Consider the following 15,588-nt stretch of genomic DNA (forward strand, 5'->3'; position numbering starts at 1 on the left):
GCGAGTCATTGTGTGGCATGAGGTTAGCATCAATATGTTTAAAGGATATTTAGGCTTTGTAATGGTTAGTTACTTTTTGCTGTCTTGATAAGAAGTAGTTAGCTAATTGTGATTCTGATACTTGTGTATATTGAAATTCAAAAAGATGAGAAGGAGAATGCGTAGTTGATCACTTTAGCATTTCATTTCAAGCTCAATAATTAAGCTGTCTCAGCTCATTGTTCGTTAGCTGTTTAATTCTATTCAGTAAGGAAGTCGTTTTGGCTCAATTTGTATATACTAGGCTAGAGAAGACTTCAATAAGTGAGAATCACCACTTGTGGTTAGCCAATCAACTTTATGTAAAGAGGGGATAATCACACAAGTATTGACATTTATTTCTGAATGAAGATTAAATACTTAAGCTGTAGAGAGTGGCTTGCACTCGAGGGCTAGAGTTTAGGTCAATACTTGTGTGATTCTCTCTTCCGTTACTCTAAGATATGCTCTGTGTATGCAATCTTATCACTATGTTACTCTCTTACACTTCCAAGTATACGTCTTCCTATGTGTAAGTGTGTTTTTAACAAGATGATGTCTAAATCATGTCTGTTTTATGTTTTTTGAGAGATTTATGGTGAGAGGTGTGATGGGTATGTGTGTGTGAAGCTTAGAGGAGATTTTCGGCTTCCCCTTTCAACAACACTACTTGATTGCATGCGTTACATGGTGTTTCTGGATTCTTCATGCCTTCGCCTACCGCAAATGTACCATTTCATTTCCCACGTTCTTGAGCCTCCTAGATGCTTTTCCCTATAGCTCAATGACAAGTCAATATGGTTTGTACATATTGACTTGTTAGAGGCTATCCGTTGAAGCTATGTAGTAGAAGAAATACAAAACTCAAAGAAACTTAATTTTTATGGTGCTAGAGGCCTTGTTATGCTACTCGAAATAAAGTCTAGGCTCATCAATGCTGTTATAAGCAACACAACTAATTACATTATTAGATTGCTTTACACTAGTAACAACTACGACCATTCTATCACATGGACTAGTCCAGAGTGAGAGAAAGGGAAAAAGGCTCGTAAGCTTCCCATGTAATAATGTTAATTCATGTTTAAAGTAGCATCTCTCAAAGATCCATCCCATAGAGTAGAAGAAGGGCAAAGTTTTGGGCCTAGCCGACGGGTTAAGTAGGGTAACGTTTAACTCATGGTGGTAGTGAGTTGAAAGACACTTCTATAGTATTTCAAGAGAACCCTTGATTAGGTCTCCCAAATCTCAGAAAAATAAAAATTCTTTCAAAACATATTAAGTGCATAAGTGAAGGGTGAGTTTAGGAAATGAAAAGACACATGAAGGTGGAAAGTCAAAAGACGAATAAAGGTGGAAAATCAAAAGACAAATGAAGATAAAAAGTCAAAAGACCTTTTGTGTCCATATAAATAGGTGTTTCTTTGCTCTTTCATTTTTCCTTTAGCGCTTTCTTCTAAGTTCTCTTTAGTGTCTTTGTCTCTCTCTCTCTCTCTCTCTCAATGTTGTATACATCTTTCTTAGGTAATATTGTTGCAAATCTATGTGCTTCTTCGTTGTCTGTCGTTATGTTCTGTAGATTAATGCATGATTTTTTGTTTTGTTTTTGAGTGGAATCTTTGAATTAGGAGCACCTTTTAATTTTTTTGAAGCCATTAGGCAAAATGAGATTAGGAACACTGGAGTAATTCAAAAGGTATTCCGTTGAGACTGTATGTACTCAACCACAAAGAGAATACCTAATGAAGTTTGGGACCTTTGTCTAGCATCTAGCTCAATCATCATCCGCTGCTATAGTAGCAGAGCCATCCTTTGACATGGAAGGCAACAGAAGAAAGGAGCACACAAAGCTCACTTGTTCATAATTTGTGCCACGTGGCACTCCCTTTCAAAATATGTGGTCTTGAATTCTTCATCAGTAGAACGAGAGACTGATACAGGAAGAGCGATAGGGAGGGACCTCTCTCTCTCTCTCACACACACACACACACACACACACACACATACCCCCCCCCAATGGCAGCAGCCTATTCGCTTTGGAGCATGGACCTGCTATCACGTCATTACCAAGCAGTTCCTCAGAATGACCTCCACCCGGCTTTCTTGGGACTCAGCGTGTCTCATAGCCAGCTGTCGCTCAGTCATGCACGAGCAGAGAGGGGCCAGCGTTGCCGGATTCTGTTGGGTACTCGCTGCCAAAGCAGTGCCATCGAAGCTCCTGAGCTCCCAGACATCAAACTCCCTCATCCATCTTCGCTGCTTCATGCTATTGATATGGGCAAAGATCGCCTGTCCAAGGTCTGCCTTTGTTCCATCGATTGATTGTTGTGACTATGATACAACATTTGCTTCTCTTGTCTTCAAACATTTGATATGTCACATTGATGCTTACTAGCGGGTGATTGACGACGAACTCAGACTTCCAATAGTCAGTTTTTTTGAAGGAGATTGTAACATCTAATGAGACTGGTGATGCAAAAGATTAATCATACTTACCTGCTCAAAAGTTGAACTAGTGTGGGGGTAATTCCAAAGCAATGGGACCTTAGCTACATGTGAAGGAATTTGACAATGGGATTTTTGTTGTATGGGAAGGCCTGAAAGTTCTGCAAGGAAGAGAAATTCCCCTGCTATCAGCAAACTATACCTACACACTGTGCCAAATGTGAAAGAGCCCCTTGTTCTTTTCTGGTTGTTTTTATTGAAGCCATTAGTACATCGAAGAACACTTAAGTGCTTTTGCCACAAAGTCTTTTCTTGATTAGGGTAAGCACAGATTGAGTTTTTCATTAGGCTGCAAAGAAGATAAGCCCATTGCACATGTAATTATATCAGATGGCAGAGGCATATTTGTGAATAGGCTTTCAATATAAAAATGTAGATTCTAGTTGCATAAAGTGATTAGGGCTAATGGAAAGCTATGCTCCCCAATCCTTGATGAGGTTTGAAACAAATCTTAGAGCTCAAATTCTTTCTTTCTAATTTTTCTTTCTTTGAGAGATGTTTACGATTCGTTGCTTTTTTGCAAATGGTTATGGAAAGCTTGTCAAAGTGGCAAGGTGAATTGGATGATGAACGAGGCCTCATACATGGGTTAACAACTCTCTCCGTGAGTGGACAGCCACCTAGTCTCATACATCTTGGCGATGATCTCCCTCCAGATGAGTGTGCAATTGATGGTGGAAAGCCCTCTTAGTGGCTATATTTCTGCCAAGAGAACTTCAAAGCACCCACGGACAGTGAAACCGCGAAACGCGTTTCGGCCGGGGTGAAACGTGAAACGCCTGATATGCCTGAAACGTTTCAGCATGCTGGTGAAACGCCTCTGTTGAAACGCCTAAAATTTTTGGGGGTTTTTAACATGTGCACACCTATTATGTATATATATATATGTATAATACTATATACACCCAAAATTGGCGTTTCAGTCATACGTTTCACCGAGGCTCCTCTCTTGGGTGAAACGTTTCGGGTGAAACGCCCCCGTTTCGGGGTGAAATGTTTCGTGGTTACGCTGCCCACGGATGGGCGAGTCGGTGATCTCCGTCCTCTACTTGCTCACAGTGCGCTTAAAATAGAAAATCGGGGTGGGGGTGAGGTTAGGGTTCATTAGAGAGGAGGGTTAGATAGAGAGAGATCGTAGCGAGAGAGAGAGAGGAAACCCTACAGAGGAGAGATTGTGGGAGAGGGCAATCACATCCCAAAAAATGGCTACGCACAAAAATTGGGGAAGTAGGGACCCTCTCAAACGGCCTACTCACATCCACACACCCCACGACATGAATAAACAAAGGCGCCCTATTAAAATGCCACATTTGCATGAATATGCCACCTAAGCATAAGTGTGCCACTCGGCACATTTATGTATATTATATAAAAAGAGACATGATTGAAAAATGTAGAAATACAGACTCTGACCCCATTAATCGTAGGAATAAGGATCTTGCTTTTAGCTAGGTTATTTGGCGGGCACATACATGGCTCTACAGGCAGGCATAGCCACAAAATAGCTCTCCACCTAATCTGCTCCTAAGAGATACTATAGTCACATTGGAAAGGAGGTGGAACTCGTAACCATCCCCTCCCCCCCCCCCCGCCCGAGCTCTTGGATGTGGAACCAATCCAAGAGAGTTGGAGTGAACTTTGAAGGATAAGTGTTTTTTCAGGAAGAGGTTGGGTGAAGAATCAAGAGTTCTGTAGGTTATTGTGACTCATGAGTGCTCTTCAACGACCCATCCCGCACATGACAACCCAATGCACATAAATCAACATAAGATAACTAACTGCCACACCCCTTGGGAGCATGTAGCTATTCCGGCCTAGTGTTTTTGTCACGTGCACATCTAACCCTATGTGCATGTGGACAAGCTACTTCAGGTCTAGGGTTCAGGTCAGCTTAAGAAGTGTTTTGGCACCTTTGTGAGTCTGTTCGTAGGCCGTGCATGTATAGGCACTTAGAGTAGTTGCATATCCTCTGGTTGCACACAACATGATCATCAACATTACAGTCAGTAGCCATCATGAACATTAACAGTGCACATAATCCATTTTCCCTATTTTATCCAATTTTCACTTATTATTAATAAGTGACTTTGTTTTGAAACTGGGTAGGGCAAATTTGCTAAGCTCTATAAAAGAAACCTAGCGCTAGCACTTTCTAGCAGAAGAGGCAGCAGAGTACCTACACTTGCAGTGCACCTTCTCAGCAAGAACCGGCAGGATTATCTAGCGTTTTTCAGCCATCAAGACCAGCCAGCGTTTTTCTACAGCAGATCAGCCTTGGCGTTTCTGCAGCAGTTTCAGCACTAGCGTTTTGCAGATCCCCAGATCAGCCTAGCGTTTTTGCAGATCACAGAACAGCCTGGCGTTTTGCACTTGCAGATTCACATCAGCGTTTTGCAAATTCCGGGCGACAGAATCAGCCCTAGCATTAGCGTTTTCAGTTCTCAACACTTAGACTCTGCAAGTATCGCCCCAAACCTCGCAAATCCCACCTTCCCGCAGCAGATCCTCGCCACACGGTCAGATCAGCCAACGCTTTCAGTTTCAGCCCACTGTTCGCAGATATCAGCATCTGCGGTTTCAGCGCATCGTCGTCGCGTCGTCGCCATCGCCGTCCTCGCCGACACAGTGTCAGAATTCAGCAGATAGTAGATTTGCAGATTTCAGCCCCTAGCGTTTTCAGATTTCAGCCCGTCTCGTCGCAGTCATCATTGTCGTCGACATCGTCGGCAAGTCCATTGCATCTAGACCATTGTACCAGATTTGTGCCATCAATAGCATAGATCTCTCTCGCCATAGAGAGTGGGGCCCTTGGAGGAGGGTTTGACAACATTTTGGTGTCGTATTCTTCTCTCTCTCTCTCTCTCTCTCTCTCTCTCTCTCTCTCTCTCTCTCTCTCTCAGTCTCAACACCTTCATGCATAGTGTCAGTCACTTTGTTTGTGATCATTTGCACTCCCTTACTAAAGGAATGGAAGGCTCTCCCTTCCGTAAGTAAAAAGGAACCCTTGAGCACAGTTCGGAGCACTCATCTTGAGCAAAGTTCAACATTCACTTCCGCTGCACCTTACATTGGTATCAGAGCTTTGGCAGTGTTTTGTATCACTCAAGGAAAGAACCACATAATTTTCTTTTGCTTGTTGCGGTCGCACGTAACCCAAGTCCACTTAGGTGTGTTGATTCCTAATCGCGTTTCTGAACAGTGACAAGTAACCCAAGAAAGAAGGGCTTGTCCGGCCTCCCCTTGTTCCTCTTTTCACTCATTGAGAGCGGACTATGCACTTAGTGGCCGGCCAATCGACGTGAGGTGGGAAAAAGCAACCTTGGTGTGAGCGCAAGGCCGCCAAGGGGTGCGTCCGCAGGGAAGATGTAAGGTTCAGCGGAATGAATGTTTGCGCTTTGCTCAAGATGAGTGCTCCGAACTGTGCTCAAGGTTCCTTTTGTTCTTATGGAAGGGAGAGCCTTCCGTTCTTAATGAGAGAATGCTATGATCACAAACAAAGTGAATGGATACTGTGCGTGCAAGTGTATGAGACTGAGAGATAGAGAGAGAAGAGAGATACGACACCAGAGACGGCGGCCGAAGACAGAAGGGTAGCCTTGGAGCATGAGCGTGAGCAAGCGCGCTTGGCGGCGGAAGACAGACGAGCGGCCTTGGAGTTGAGTGTGAGGCGCAGAGAGACCAACGCATGTAAGAGTTGGTCCTACAGGTACTTACCTCGAAACCCGAGCCGGTCAAAGATGTTGGTAGTTCATCAAGTAGCTCAAGCAGAGATTCGGACTCCAACAACCCCGTCACTGAGAAGTTGACGTTCAGTAAGTATGACGGTAAGATGGATACTACTATTATTCATTCTTGGTTGCATCAATTTAAAACTTACTTTGCGACAACTAAGAAGACAGGAAATAGCAAGGTTTTGACGGCAGCCATGTACCTTGTGGTGATGCCATTCAAGGGAAAGCCTAAGGAGAACAAGTCTTCTCACAGTACCTCTCAGAGTCCTCAGAACGCACAGAACGGTAAGAACGGTAAGCACGGCAACTCTTCTAGCCAATCTTACTCTAATCCTTCAGAAAAGAACTCTCAAAATGAATCTAAGGGTAAAGCTAAAATACCACCTAAACCTAAGCTAACCCCGGATGAAAAAGCTGCACAAGGAATTATAGGAGGATACATAATGGCAGAAGAACAAGTCATTTATTCCAAGGAAGGAAGATGTTATCAATGTCACACTGAGAGTCACATAAGATGAGATTGTCCTAAGAACGAACCTAAAGAACCCACAAAGAAATCCATAGAATTCACATCTTCTATTAATGCAATCAGAGAACACACTAATGTGTCCCAAGTTTCTCACGATCATGCTGATGCATCTCTCATGCATTGTTATGGTTATGTGAATGGTCAACACATTTTGGTCTTCTTTGATTCTGGTAGTATGCATGATGTGATTAGCGACTCTCGTGAAGAGCGTACGTCTAGAAGCTCGACCCATTGATTCCATTAAGGCCTCTGGGTTTGCTCCTAGCATGCACTCTTCGTTAACGCATGAATGTCCTGATGTGACCGTGTCCATTCAAAATGTCCGTTTTCGTCGAAAGTTTGTGATTTCTCTTCTTTCAGGATACGATGTGATTTTTGGCATTAAGTGGTTTAAAGGTCATCATCCACAAGTTTGTTGGAAAAAAAACACTCTCAGTCTCGCAGTTGAAGGAGCACCTCTCGTGGTTCTTCAATGTGACGCTAAGATTCCATCTATGTCACTAATCTCACTCTCATGTTTTGGACGAGGATAAAACACGTAGTCTCATTCTAGAGAAGCATGATTTGTTGCGTAACAAAGAACATGAAAAGACACATGAAACAGAATACGAAAAAGAACGTGAGAAGGAGACTGTCTCAGTCCTTTCTTCTCCACAGCACGATCCACATGTTTTGCATGATAAAGATGTGATTGTTCACAAGGATGATGGTTTGCTTGATGATTTTTCTCATAAAGCTAACCTCATTGCAGATACGATCAATCACGAAGACCCGATCTTGGCTCTCGAGCTGAGGTTCAAGGAACCCACTCAGGAAGTATTGTGTGTTCGTATGATTAGTCAGCACGCATTGTTTGAGTGTTTCATTGGTGACGGTTTCTTGTATTTTCGTCACCATCTTTACGTGTTCCCGTTTCATAGGCATGCCCTATTGTACGATGGACATGATTCACTCATGGATGAGGACGGATGTATGTGGATTTCTCTCGAAAAGAAGAAAGTTTTGCATTCAAGCAATTTAAATTCCATGTCTCTTCCTTCGCATGACACAGTCTTAGATAGAACACGAGCAAGATTGTCAATCAATCATCGGCATTTCCGTTGTGATTTGCCACAGTCGATAGATTTAGATTAGAAAGTCTAAGTTTCGACCCCAATTTTTGCGTGTGTTTAGTGAACGGGTTCGCACTTCGTCGCTTTGTTTATCTGCATTGCATGCGCAGTCTTTTCGGAAGAATAGTATTTTTCCAGTCACTCTACATGGAATGGGTATGTTCATGATTTTGTGTTCGAAGTGGTTTCAGGAATTTTCTTCCTTGGAGATTCTTGATGAAGGTGGACTACGTCCATAGACGCAGCCACATATCCCTTTGTCGCTTTCGGCGCGGCCCAAAGAAGCAAGCATTGCAGACCTTTATGAAGCTCAAGTATCGCTCGACCCACGCATCAGAGTGGGTCGGCGAAGAGTCCTTCCCAGGTTTCCAAACGTTGTTGGCGATCTCCCTCGACGCTATATAGTTCGGTACCCATACCTCACTTTAAAAAGGTGGGGATGTCACGTGCACATATAACGCTTTGTGCATGTGGACAAGCTACTTCAGGTCCAGGGTTCAAGTCAGCTTAGGAAGTGTTCTGGCACCTTTGTGAGTGTTCGTAGGCTGTGAATGTCCAGGCACTTAGAGTAGTTGCATATCCTCTTGTTGCACAACATGATTATCAGCATTACAGTGAGTAGCCATCATAAGCATTAACAATGCACAGAACCCATTTTCCCTATTTTATCCATTTTTCACTTTTTATTAATAAGTGACTTTGTTGGGAAATTGTGTAGGGCAAATTTGCTAAGCTCTATAAAAGAAACCTAGCGCTAGCACTTTCTGGTAGAAGAGGCAGCAGAGTACCTACGCTTGCAATGCACCTTCTCAACAAGAACCGGTAGGATTATCTAGCGTTTTTCAGCCATCAAGACCAGCCAACGTTTTTCTACAGCAGATCAGCCTTGGCGTTTCTACAGCAGTTTCAGCACCAGCGTTTTGCAGATCCCCAGATCAGCCTAACGTTTTTGCAGATCACAGAACAGCTTGGCGTTTCTGCACTTGCAGATTCACATCAGTGTTTTGTAGATTCTAGACAACAGAATCAGCCCTAGCATTAGCGTTTTCAGTTCTCAGCACTTAGACTCTGCAAGTATCGCCCCAAACCTCGCAAATAGCCAACGTTTTCAGTTTCAGCCCGCTGTTCGCAGATTTCAGCATCTGCATTTTCAGCGCATCGTCGTCGCGTCGTCGCCATCCCTATCCTCGCTAACACAGTGTCAGAATTCAGCAGATAGCAAATTTGCAGATTTCACCCCCTAGCGTTTCCAGATTTCAGCCCGTCTCGTCGCAGTCATCATTGTCGTTGACATCGTCGATAGTCCATTGCATCCAGACCATTGTACCAAGTTTGTGCCATCAATAGCATAGACCTCTCTTGCCATAGAGAGTGGGGTCCTTGGAGGAGGGTTTGACAACATTTTGGTGTCGTATTCTTCTCTCTCTCTCTCTCTCTCTCTCTCTCTCTCTCTCTCAGTCTGAACACCTTCATTCACAGTGTCATTCACTTTGTTTGTGATCATTTGCACTCTCTCACTAAAGGAACGAAAGGCTCTCCCTTCCGTAAGTAAAAAGGAACCCTTGAGCACAGTTTGGAGCACTCATCTTGAGCAAAGTTCAACATTCATTTCGGTTGCACCTTACAGTTTCACTTCAAGGACGGGCATACCATACCACCAATCCAGACCCTAGGTTGGGTGTCCCAACAAGCACTGCCATGAGGAAAGTCAGTAACATAGGATCCCAGAGAGTATTCAACAGCCACACGGGTAATTTGATTGGTTTGCTCCCTCCTTCAGGAGCAATTGGATTCTCATTGTCCTCATCAGTAGTGTGATTGGAAACATCATTAGCTGTTTCAGCCTCTAATTGTCAAAGTGCAGTGGAAGGCATGGTGACAAGGGAGCATTCGGGAGAGAGAGAGGAGAAGAGGAGCGTGAAAAACACTATAGAGAGAATATGGAGAGAGAGAAGGTGTGCTCAAACCCTTGGGGGGCAAATTTTGCTATCACAAGAGAGACTATAAGGCTCTCTAGAGAGGTGCTCGTGTGTCGACCCTTTTTTTTCTGCAAAGGAGGCACCACTTTGGAGATTGTGGATATGGTAGGAAAAGCCCCTAGTTGAGATGGATTGGGATCCTAGTGAGTGGGGCCTTCTTTGCAGGCTGATGGAGCTCCTCTTTCCTTTTCTGAGTACACTGTCTCTCTTGGGAGAAGGCTCATCGTGCGGAACAGACCCAATCTTTATGCTTACTTCCTTGGGATATAGAGTGGGCACTTTGCAGATGATTTTAGATGCCGTTGGACTTCTACAGCGGGATATAATTTTTACTATGATCTGCAACATCTCTCTTTAGACCATGTGGAAGGCTTGTTGTGCTCACATTCTAAGCCCATAGTCTTCCCCTACATCTACCACTTTGATAGCCATTTGGATTGAGCTGCAGAATACTCTTCGCAGTTAGTGGGATACTTCTACACGCTCCTCTAGGGCAGGGAAGCAGCGTAGATATTCCTTTCTTCACACATGGGCGAGATTATCTGTTTTTTTTAGTTGGAACCATGGTCACATCACCTGCCATCTCCCACCTGTCCAATGGTTCATTTTACATTCATCATACATGCCACCTTGATATCCCCATAGCCCTCACATTGTTATCCCACTTTTGTACTTCCTCTGGACGATAGGCCACTGAGCATCTCCAGAGGGCTCTTTTGTACACAAAATACAACCTCCTTTCCTACCAAAAAAAAATGACTACAAGGTTCACAACTCTTCAATTTGCTAAAATGTGCAACCCCCCCCCCCCCCCCCCCCCCCCCCCCCCCCCCCCCCCCCCCCCCCCCCCCCCACCTTTTATACAGGGAAGCAACAATAATACCCGGCCGACCCACATCTCAATAACCCATGTCAAATAAATGGGAATATGAAGGGTCAAAACCATAAAAATAGGGTGCCGAACAAAAAGGCCACAAGTGGCACATTGGACAAAATGCGGGAAAGATCCCTCATGATGCCTAGAATCTAGAAATGCCCCATTAGATCACAAAGAAGCCCTTACTCACAAGATTTACACCGGAAACCGAGGAGATGACCTCCAAAATTGTTACACCCTCTCTCAGACCTAGGTACACAACAAGATCAGGGATCTAGGGCCTCAAAGAGTGAAGCAGGAATTTGCAAGTTGTCTCCACTAGTGCATCAAGCACACCTCTCTACTGAGAACTGTAGGGTGCAGGATAGACAAAATACCATCCACCATCGGCAACCAAGTGTGCACAACCGCCATCAGTGTTCGCGTAGCTCTAGAAACGTGTCAACTATATAGGCTGGCTTGTACACCATGCCGTGTGGGCATGCCATCAATAGCTATAGGTTATAGGAAAAGACGGACATCGGTCGACCTCTTCCGGGAAGTAGTCGAGCCATCTTGCTCCAAAGTCTGGCTCACAATGCAAGAAGCCAACATACATGTGTCCGGTGCCCGAGTATCACAAAGATGTACAACTTTTGATTCGTCTGCCACACCATCCTCTGAAGACTGAATAGCTCCTCTTAAGTTGTGCCAAGGAAGTACGAGCCAATGTTGGAGCCTTGTGCTGAGAAAGAAATATGACAAGAGTGCTATCCATCTGCAAGTCTTTGTTAGTCCTTGATGAAGATGAAGGTAGGTGAACCATGTTAGAGTTACACCATTGTGTTGCTTCATCTAGGGTTCGGGGATACTTCTACAGGCTAGTCTGCACCCGGGCTGGCCACCCACTTGCTTAGCATAGTAGGTTGCATCTGGTCCTTGTCATATTGGCTGGCTTGACTTATTTATGTCTGGGTACCCTATTTTAGGGTGGGTGAGTTTTTTTTCTCCTGCTAGTCGTGGGGCCCTCATTGTGGCTGGTTAACCCTAGTGCCCTCTCTCATTGTAGAGTCGTATCTGTTATGTGCCTGCATTTTAAATAAGTTTACGTGGAGTATAAGGGCCGCGTTTCTTAATCAAACGCCTTGTTGTTTTTTCGGGAACGCTGATGGCTGCTTGCTAGCATCTTTTTGAGAATTGAGGGGCGAGAAGCCCCTTGGGCTGAGCTCAGCCAACTTGCCAAGGGCAGCCCCTTCCGTTGCCCTCTCTCCCCGCGGACACCCTCCTTTCTACTCTTTGGTGGCTGTGTATTGAGTTGGCATGTGCAAGAGCAGCCCCTCGGGGTGTCATCACCATCGGCATCAACAACTTCTGCATCGGATTGCAACTCCTCAGCTTCACATCTCGTTCGGCTCGGGTTGACAATCTCCTTTTGCGACAGTGGAGCCACTATGGCTTGGACTTTGTATTGGATTGGCTACGAGGATTCTTGGCGATGGAGGAATCCCTATGATGGAGATTTTGGCATTGGACTTCCGTTATACCGTATCTTCGATCAGGTCGACGACGACAAAGGCATATTGGTAGCTGCTTTCGAGCTATACGTTTTTTTTCAAAATTTGTTGTCAACCTCTCGACGGCTTTTGACAAAGAGATCTACACTATAAGGACCTCTGCAACGCTCCAGGACTGGATGAGCACACCGATTTTTTTTGGGTAGGCGCATTTTTGGGCGGACAACATGCTCAAAGTTTGCCACTTTGCCTCTCCTTCGGTTACCCACTGACAGGACAACAACCGGTGGTGGTTTGTGCCATCTTGTAGTATCCTCGACATTGGCTTCATCATTTCTTTTGGGCATGAGATCTACGAGGGACCTTTCATTCCATTTCGACATCGACAGTTGTGACTCCAAAAGGGGGTATGACTTGTGGTTTGGTTTGTTCACACTATTTGAGTGGACTTTACGAGAGAGATGGCCGTTCTCACGGCATATGGAAACATCGACTTTTTGGAGAAGACACCACCATTCGTTGGTGGATAGATACAACATTGGACCTTGGTACGACAGGTACTTTGTCGATGGAGGAGCATTCTCTTGGCCTTACGAAGAGGATTGTGGACCTCTCCTTGGTCATCGTTTTGGCTTTGATCTAGAGAATTGATAGGAGCTTTAGTTCTTGGACTTCCTTGGGGGATCTTATAGGAATCGATTTCTTGATTGGCAATAAGATTGCTCTTGTTCTCTCGCAACCTTTGGATTCTTACCTTCAGAGTTGTCTACACTCAACCTCAGTGCTTACATCATACACATCCCTCGACCTTGGCTAATGTCATCTCTCTGGTCGGCTTGAGGATAGTTGACTTGCAATCTTGTGACATTCTTAGCATGAATCGTGCTTTGGTTGATACGGGAGGATTGGAGGCGGGAGATACACGCATGATGGGCGCAAACATTTTTGGTATGGCCTACTTGCCTTCTTTGCCGATGACTAGAACCGAGACTACTCAGTCTAGCTTAGTGCTCTTCTCATGGGACGACTATGGCTGGTCTCGCCATTCCTCTTCTTGAAGGACAACCATAGTGGAGATTGCTCAGTCTCGTGAAACCGGCCCGTAGGGCGGTAGACTTTAGCTTTCACCCGAATCTTTACTTGACAAACTTTACTACACAAAGAAACTTCACGTGAACCTGTGACTGGAATTGACACTTCAAACAAAGCACGGCTTGGCAGCTAGAGTGCTTCCAAGCAGACAACGATCCCCTGTAGGCCCCAAAGATTGGCACCTTTTTCGGTATTTCTTTATTCTTATTAAACTTGGGAGAAAAACCTGTAAGTTCCTACGAGCTGTCCCGCTTTTATCGGGCTGAAAATGGCCTACTCTAGCCCGATTTCTGAAGCATAACCGCAGCAGGAGGCTTCATAGACAAAATCCCCGTGCAAAATGCGACTTTCCCGGCACATTCGAGCACTTTCCCAAACGTGGCAAGAATCTGCAGCATGCTGAATTCTCTGTTTTCTGCCCCGAAAATGCACCAGAACACCTTACAATTATCCCTAGCTTCCCCGAAGCTCCTGGGTGTATTAGGGATCAATGAGGGTCAAAACGCCAAACCTGCAAAAATACATAGTAGGCTGTAATTTACTGTTTCGGGCTCTGTTTCATGTGCCGGTCGCATCTGTAGCAAGCCCTCGAGCTCTTGCACCTGTAGGGATACTTGCCTTCTGAATCAGAAATCTCGACGAGATTTCTTGCGAGAAATCTCTCCGAGTTCACTTGTACCTCCGGGTGATTAGCAATTAGCTAACCGAGTACTTGTGAAGGAGGCTCCTACTGTTGCTAAATTGGCTTTATCTGACGAATTATTGGATTTATAAGTGAGAGGGTTTTCTCGCTTGGAACACCAAGAAAAATAATTCTAAATGAATTATTGGAATTTTAAGTGAGAGGGTTTTTCTCACTGGAGACATCCGAGTACAGAGTATTCCTAGTGCGTCGTTCAAAGTAATGACGGGAGCACTGAGAACGGGAATATCTGTAAGGCCAGCAGGAACGGGTACTTCTGATGCGTCACATCGGATGGGTGACAGGGAGCATCGGGAAGAAGTATCCGACCATCCGAGAATGGACATCTCTGATGCGTCATAGGATGGGTGACATAGAGCATCGCGAAGGAGATTGTACTGTAAGTTCGGTAGGAAAGGACTAGGTGATGGGTATTCTTGATGCGTCACAAGGTGGGCGACGGGTGCATCGGAAAGGGAATATCCACAGTCAAGAGGAAATTCCGAACTGTGTTAGAATTGTGCACAAGGAAAAGCAAGCACTTGAATGAAGATGGGTTCAGAGGAAACTTTGAGGAAAACAGATGCTTTCTAAGGAAGCGGAATTGCTTTTCGGGAAAGCAGATGCTTTCCCGCGAGGAAGTCTATGTCTGCATTGCAACTGTGCATGTGATTACATCCAGGGACGCCTGGGAAGTGTTGTGAAAGCATTGTTTTTAATTTATAAGGTTTTATTGAGTTTTTGGACAGATTTAGACCATTTTTAAAGGTGACTTGATTAAATAAAGCAGTATAAACCAGCCATCGATTTTTCTCTCTTTTTCTTGTAGACAACGCAAAAAAAAAAAAAAACCCCGAAAACACGGCCGCGATCTCTACGTGAGCAGCCAATGCTTTGCTATCTTTGCCGTGGCCAAGGAGCTATAAAAGCATCACACACCCTCTCCCAGAGGAAAGATTAGTTTTTTTGCAAGAAGAAGATGCTACTGCAGATTTCATCCGCAAAGAAGACGTTGCCGGTGATGCCCATGGTTGCCCCAAGTGTACCAGATGTCGCGAGGACCCAGTGCGCAAGTTTCCTCGTGAAGAAGTGCCTACGGAGCGTGTTTCCATCGTGACAAGCTTCTGTTTTTCTCTGTTTTCAGCCCATAAACGTCGTAAACGGGGCTGATTTATGAGAAGGAACCCGAGAACACACCTCTTTTGTGTGTAGGATTGGAAGAGAGGATTTTCTATGAAGAAATCCCTTCCGGGGAATTGCTTTTCGAGAACTGAGTTGCGTTTTGAGCGTCGAAACTTTAAAGGTAACGATTTTCATGTTATGATCTCTAAGTATTTGTTTGCAGGTGTACTTCCTCTTAGTGAGGGAGTAGGAGCAGAGAAAGTGCTCTGAGGAATTAGAGCTTGATCAGCCCAAGGGTTTCGTACCCAAGTTTGGGAAGTAGATCTATGGATCAAAGAGAGGTAGTCTCTCGAGTTGTGATCCGGAAGTTGAGATTCCCAAGTAAGGACTTTGCGTCCGGGAAAGCAGAGCTGTTTTGCGAGAAGAGGACTCTAGAAATAGAGTCAGAAAA

General features: G+C 44.7%; 1 protein-coding gene across 5 annotated transcripts in view; it reads left to right on the plus strand.

Annotated features, from left to right (window-relative positions):
• Positions 1–1,907: 1,907 nt before the first annotated feature.
• Positions 1,908–15,588, plus strand: part of LOC147427467 (Small GTP-binding protein) — a 93,800-nt gene continuing 80,119 nt past the window's right edge. For 2 of the 5 annotated variants that reach the window (XM_086496457.1, XM_086496459.1), the window contains exon 1: positions 1,914–2,313. In XM_086496457.1, the coding sequence (XP_086352583.1) occupies positions 2,032–2,313 (282 nt within the window). In that variant the 5' untranslated portion in view covers positions 1,914–2,031. Of the gene's footprint in view, positions 2,314–15,588 lie in introns of all 5 variants that reach the window. The other 3 variants (XR_015185945.1, XM_086496456.1, XM_086496458.1) reach the window with 3 other exon arrangements.

The sequence above is a fragment of the Adiantum capillus-veneris genome, chromosome 23 (genome assembly GCF_014529385.1).
Source record: "Adiantum capillus-veneris isolate H3 chromosome 23, ASM1452938v2, whole genome shotgun sequence".
Taxonomy (NCBI): Eukaryota; Viridiplantae; Streptophyta; class Polypodiopsida; order Polypodiales; family Pteridaceae; genus Adiantum; species Adiantum capillus-veneris.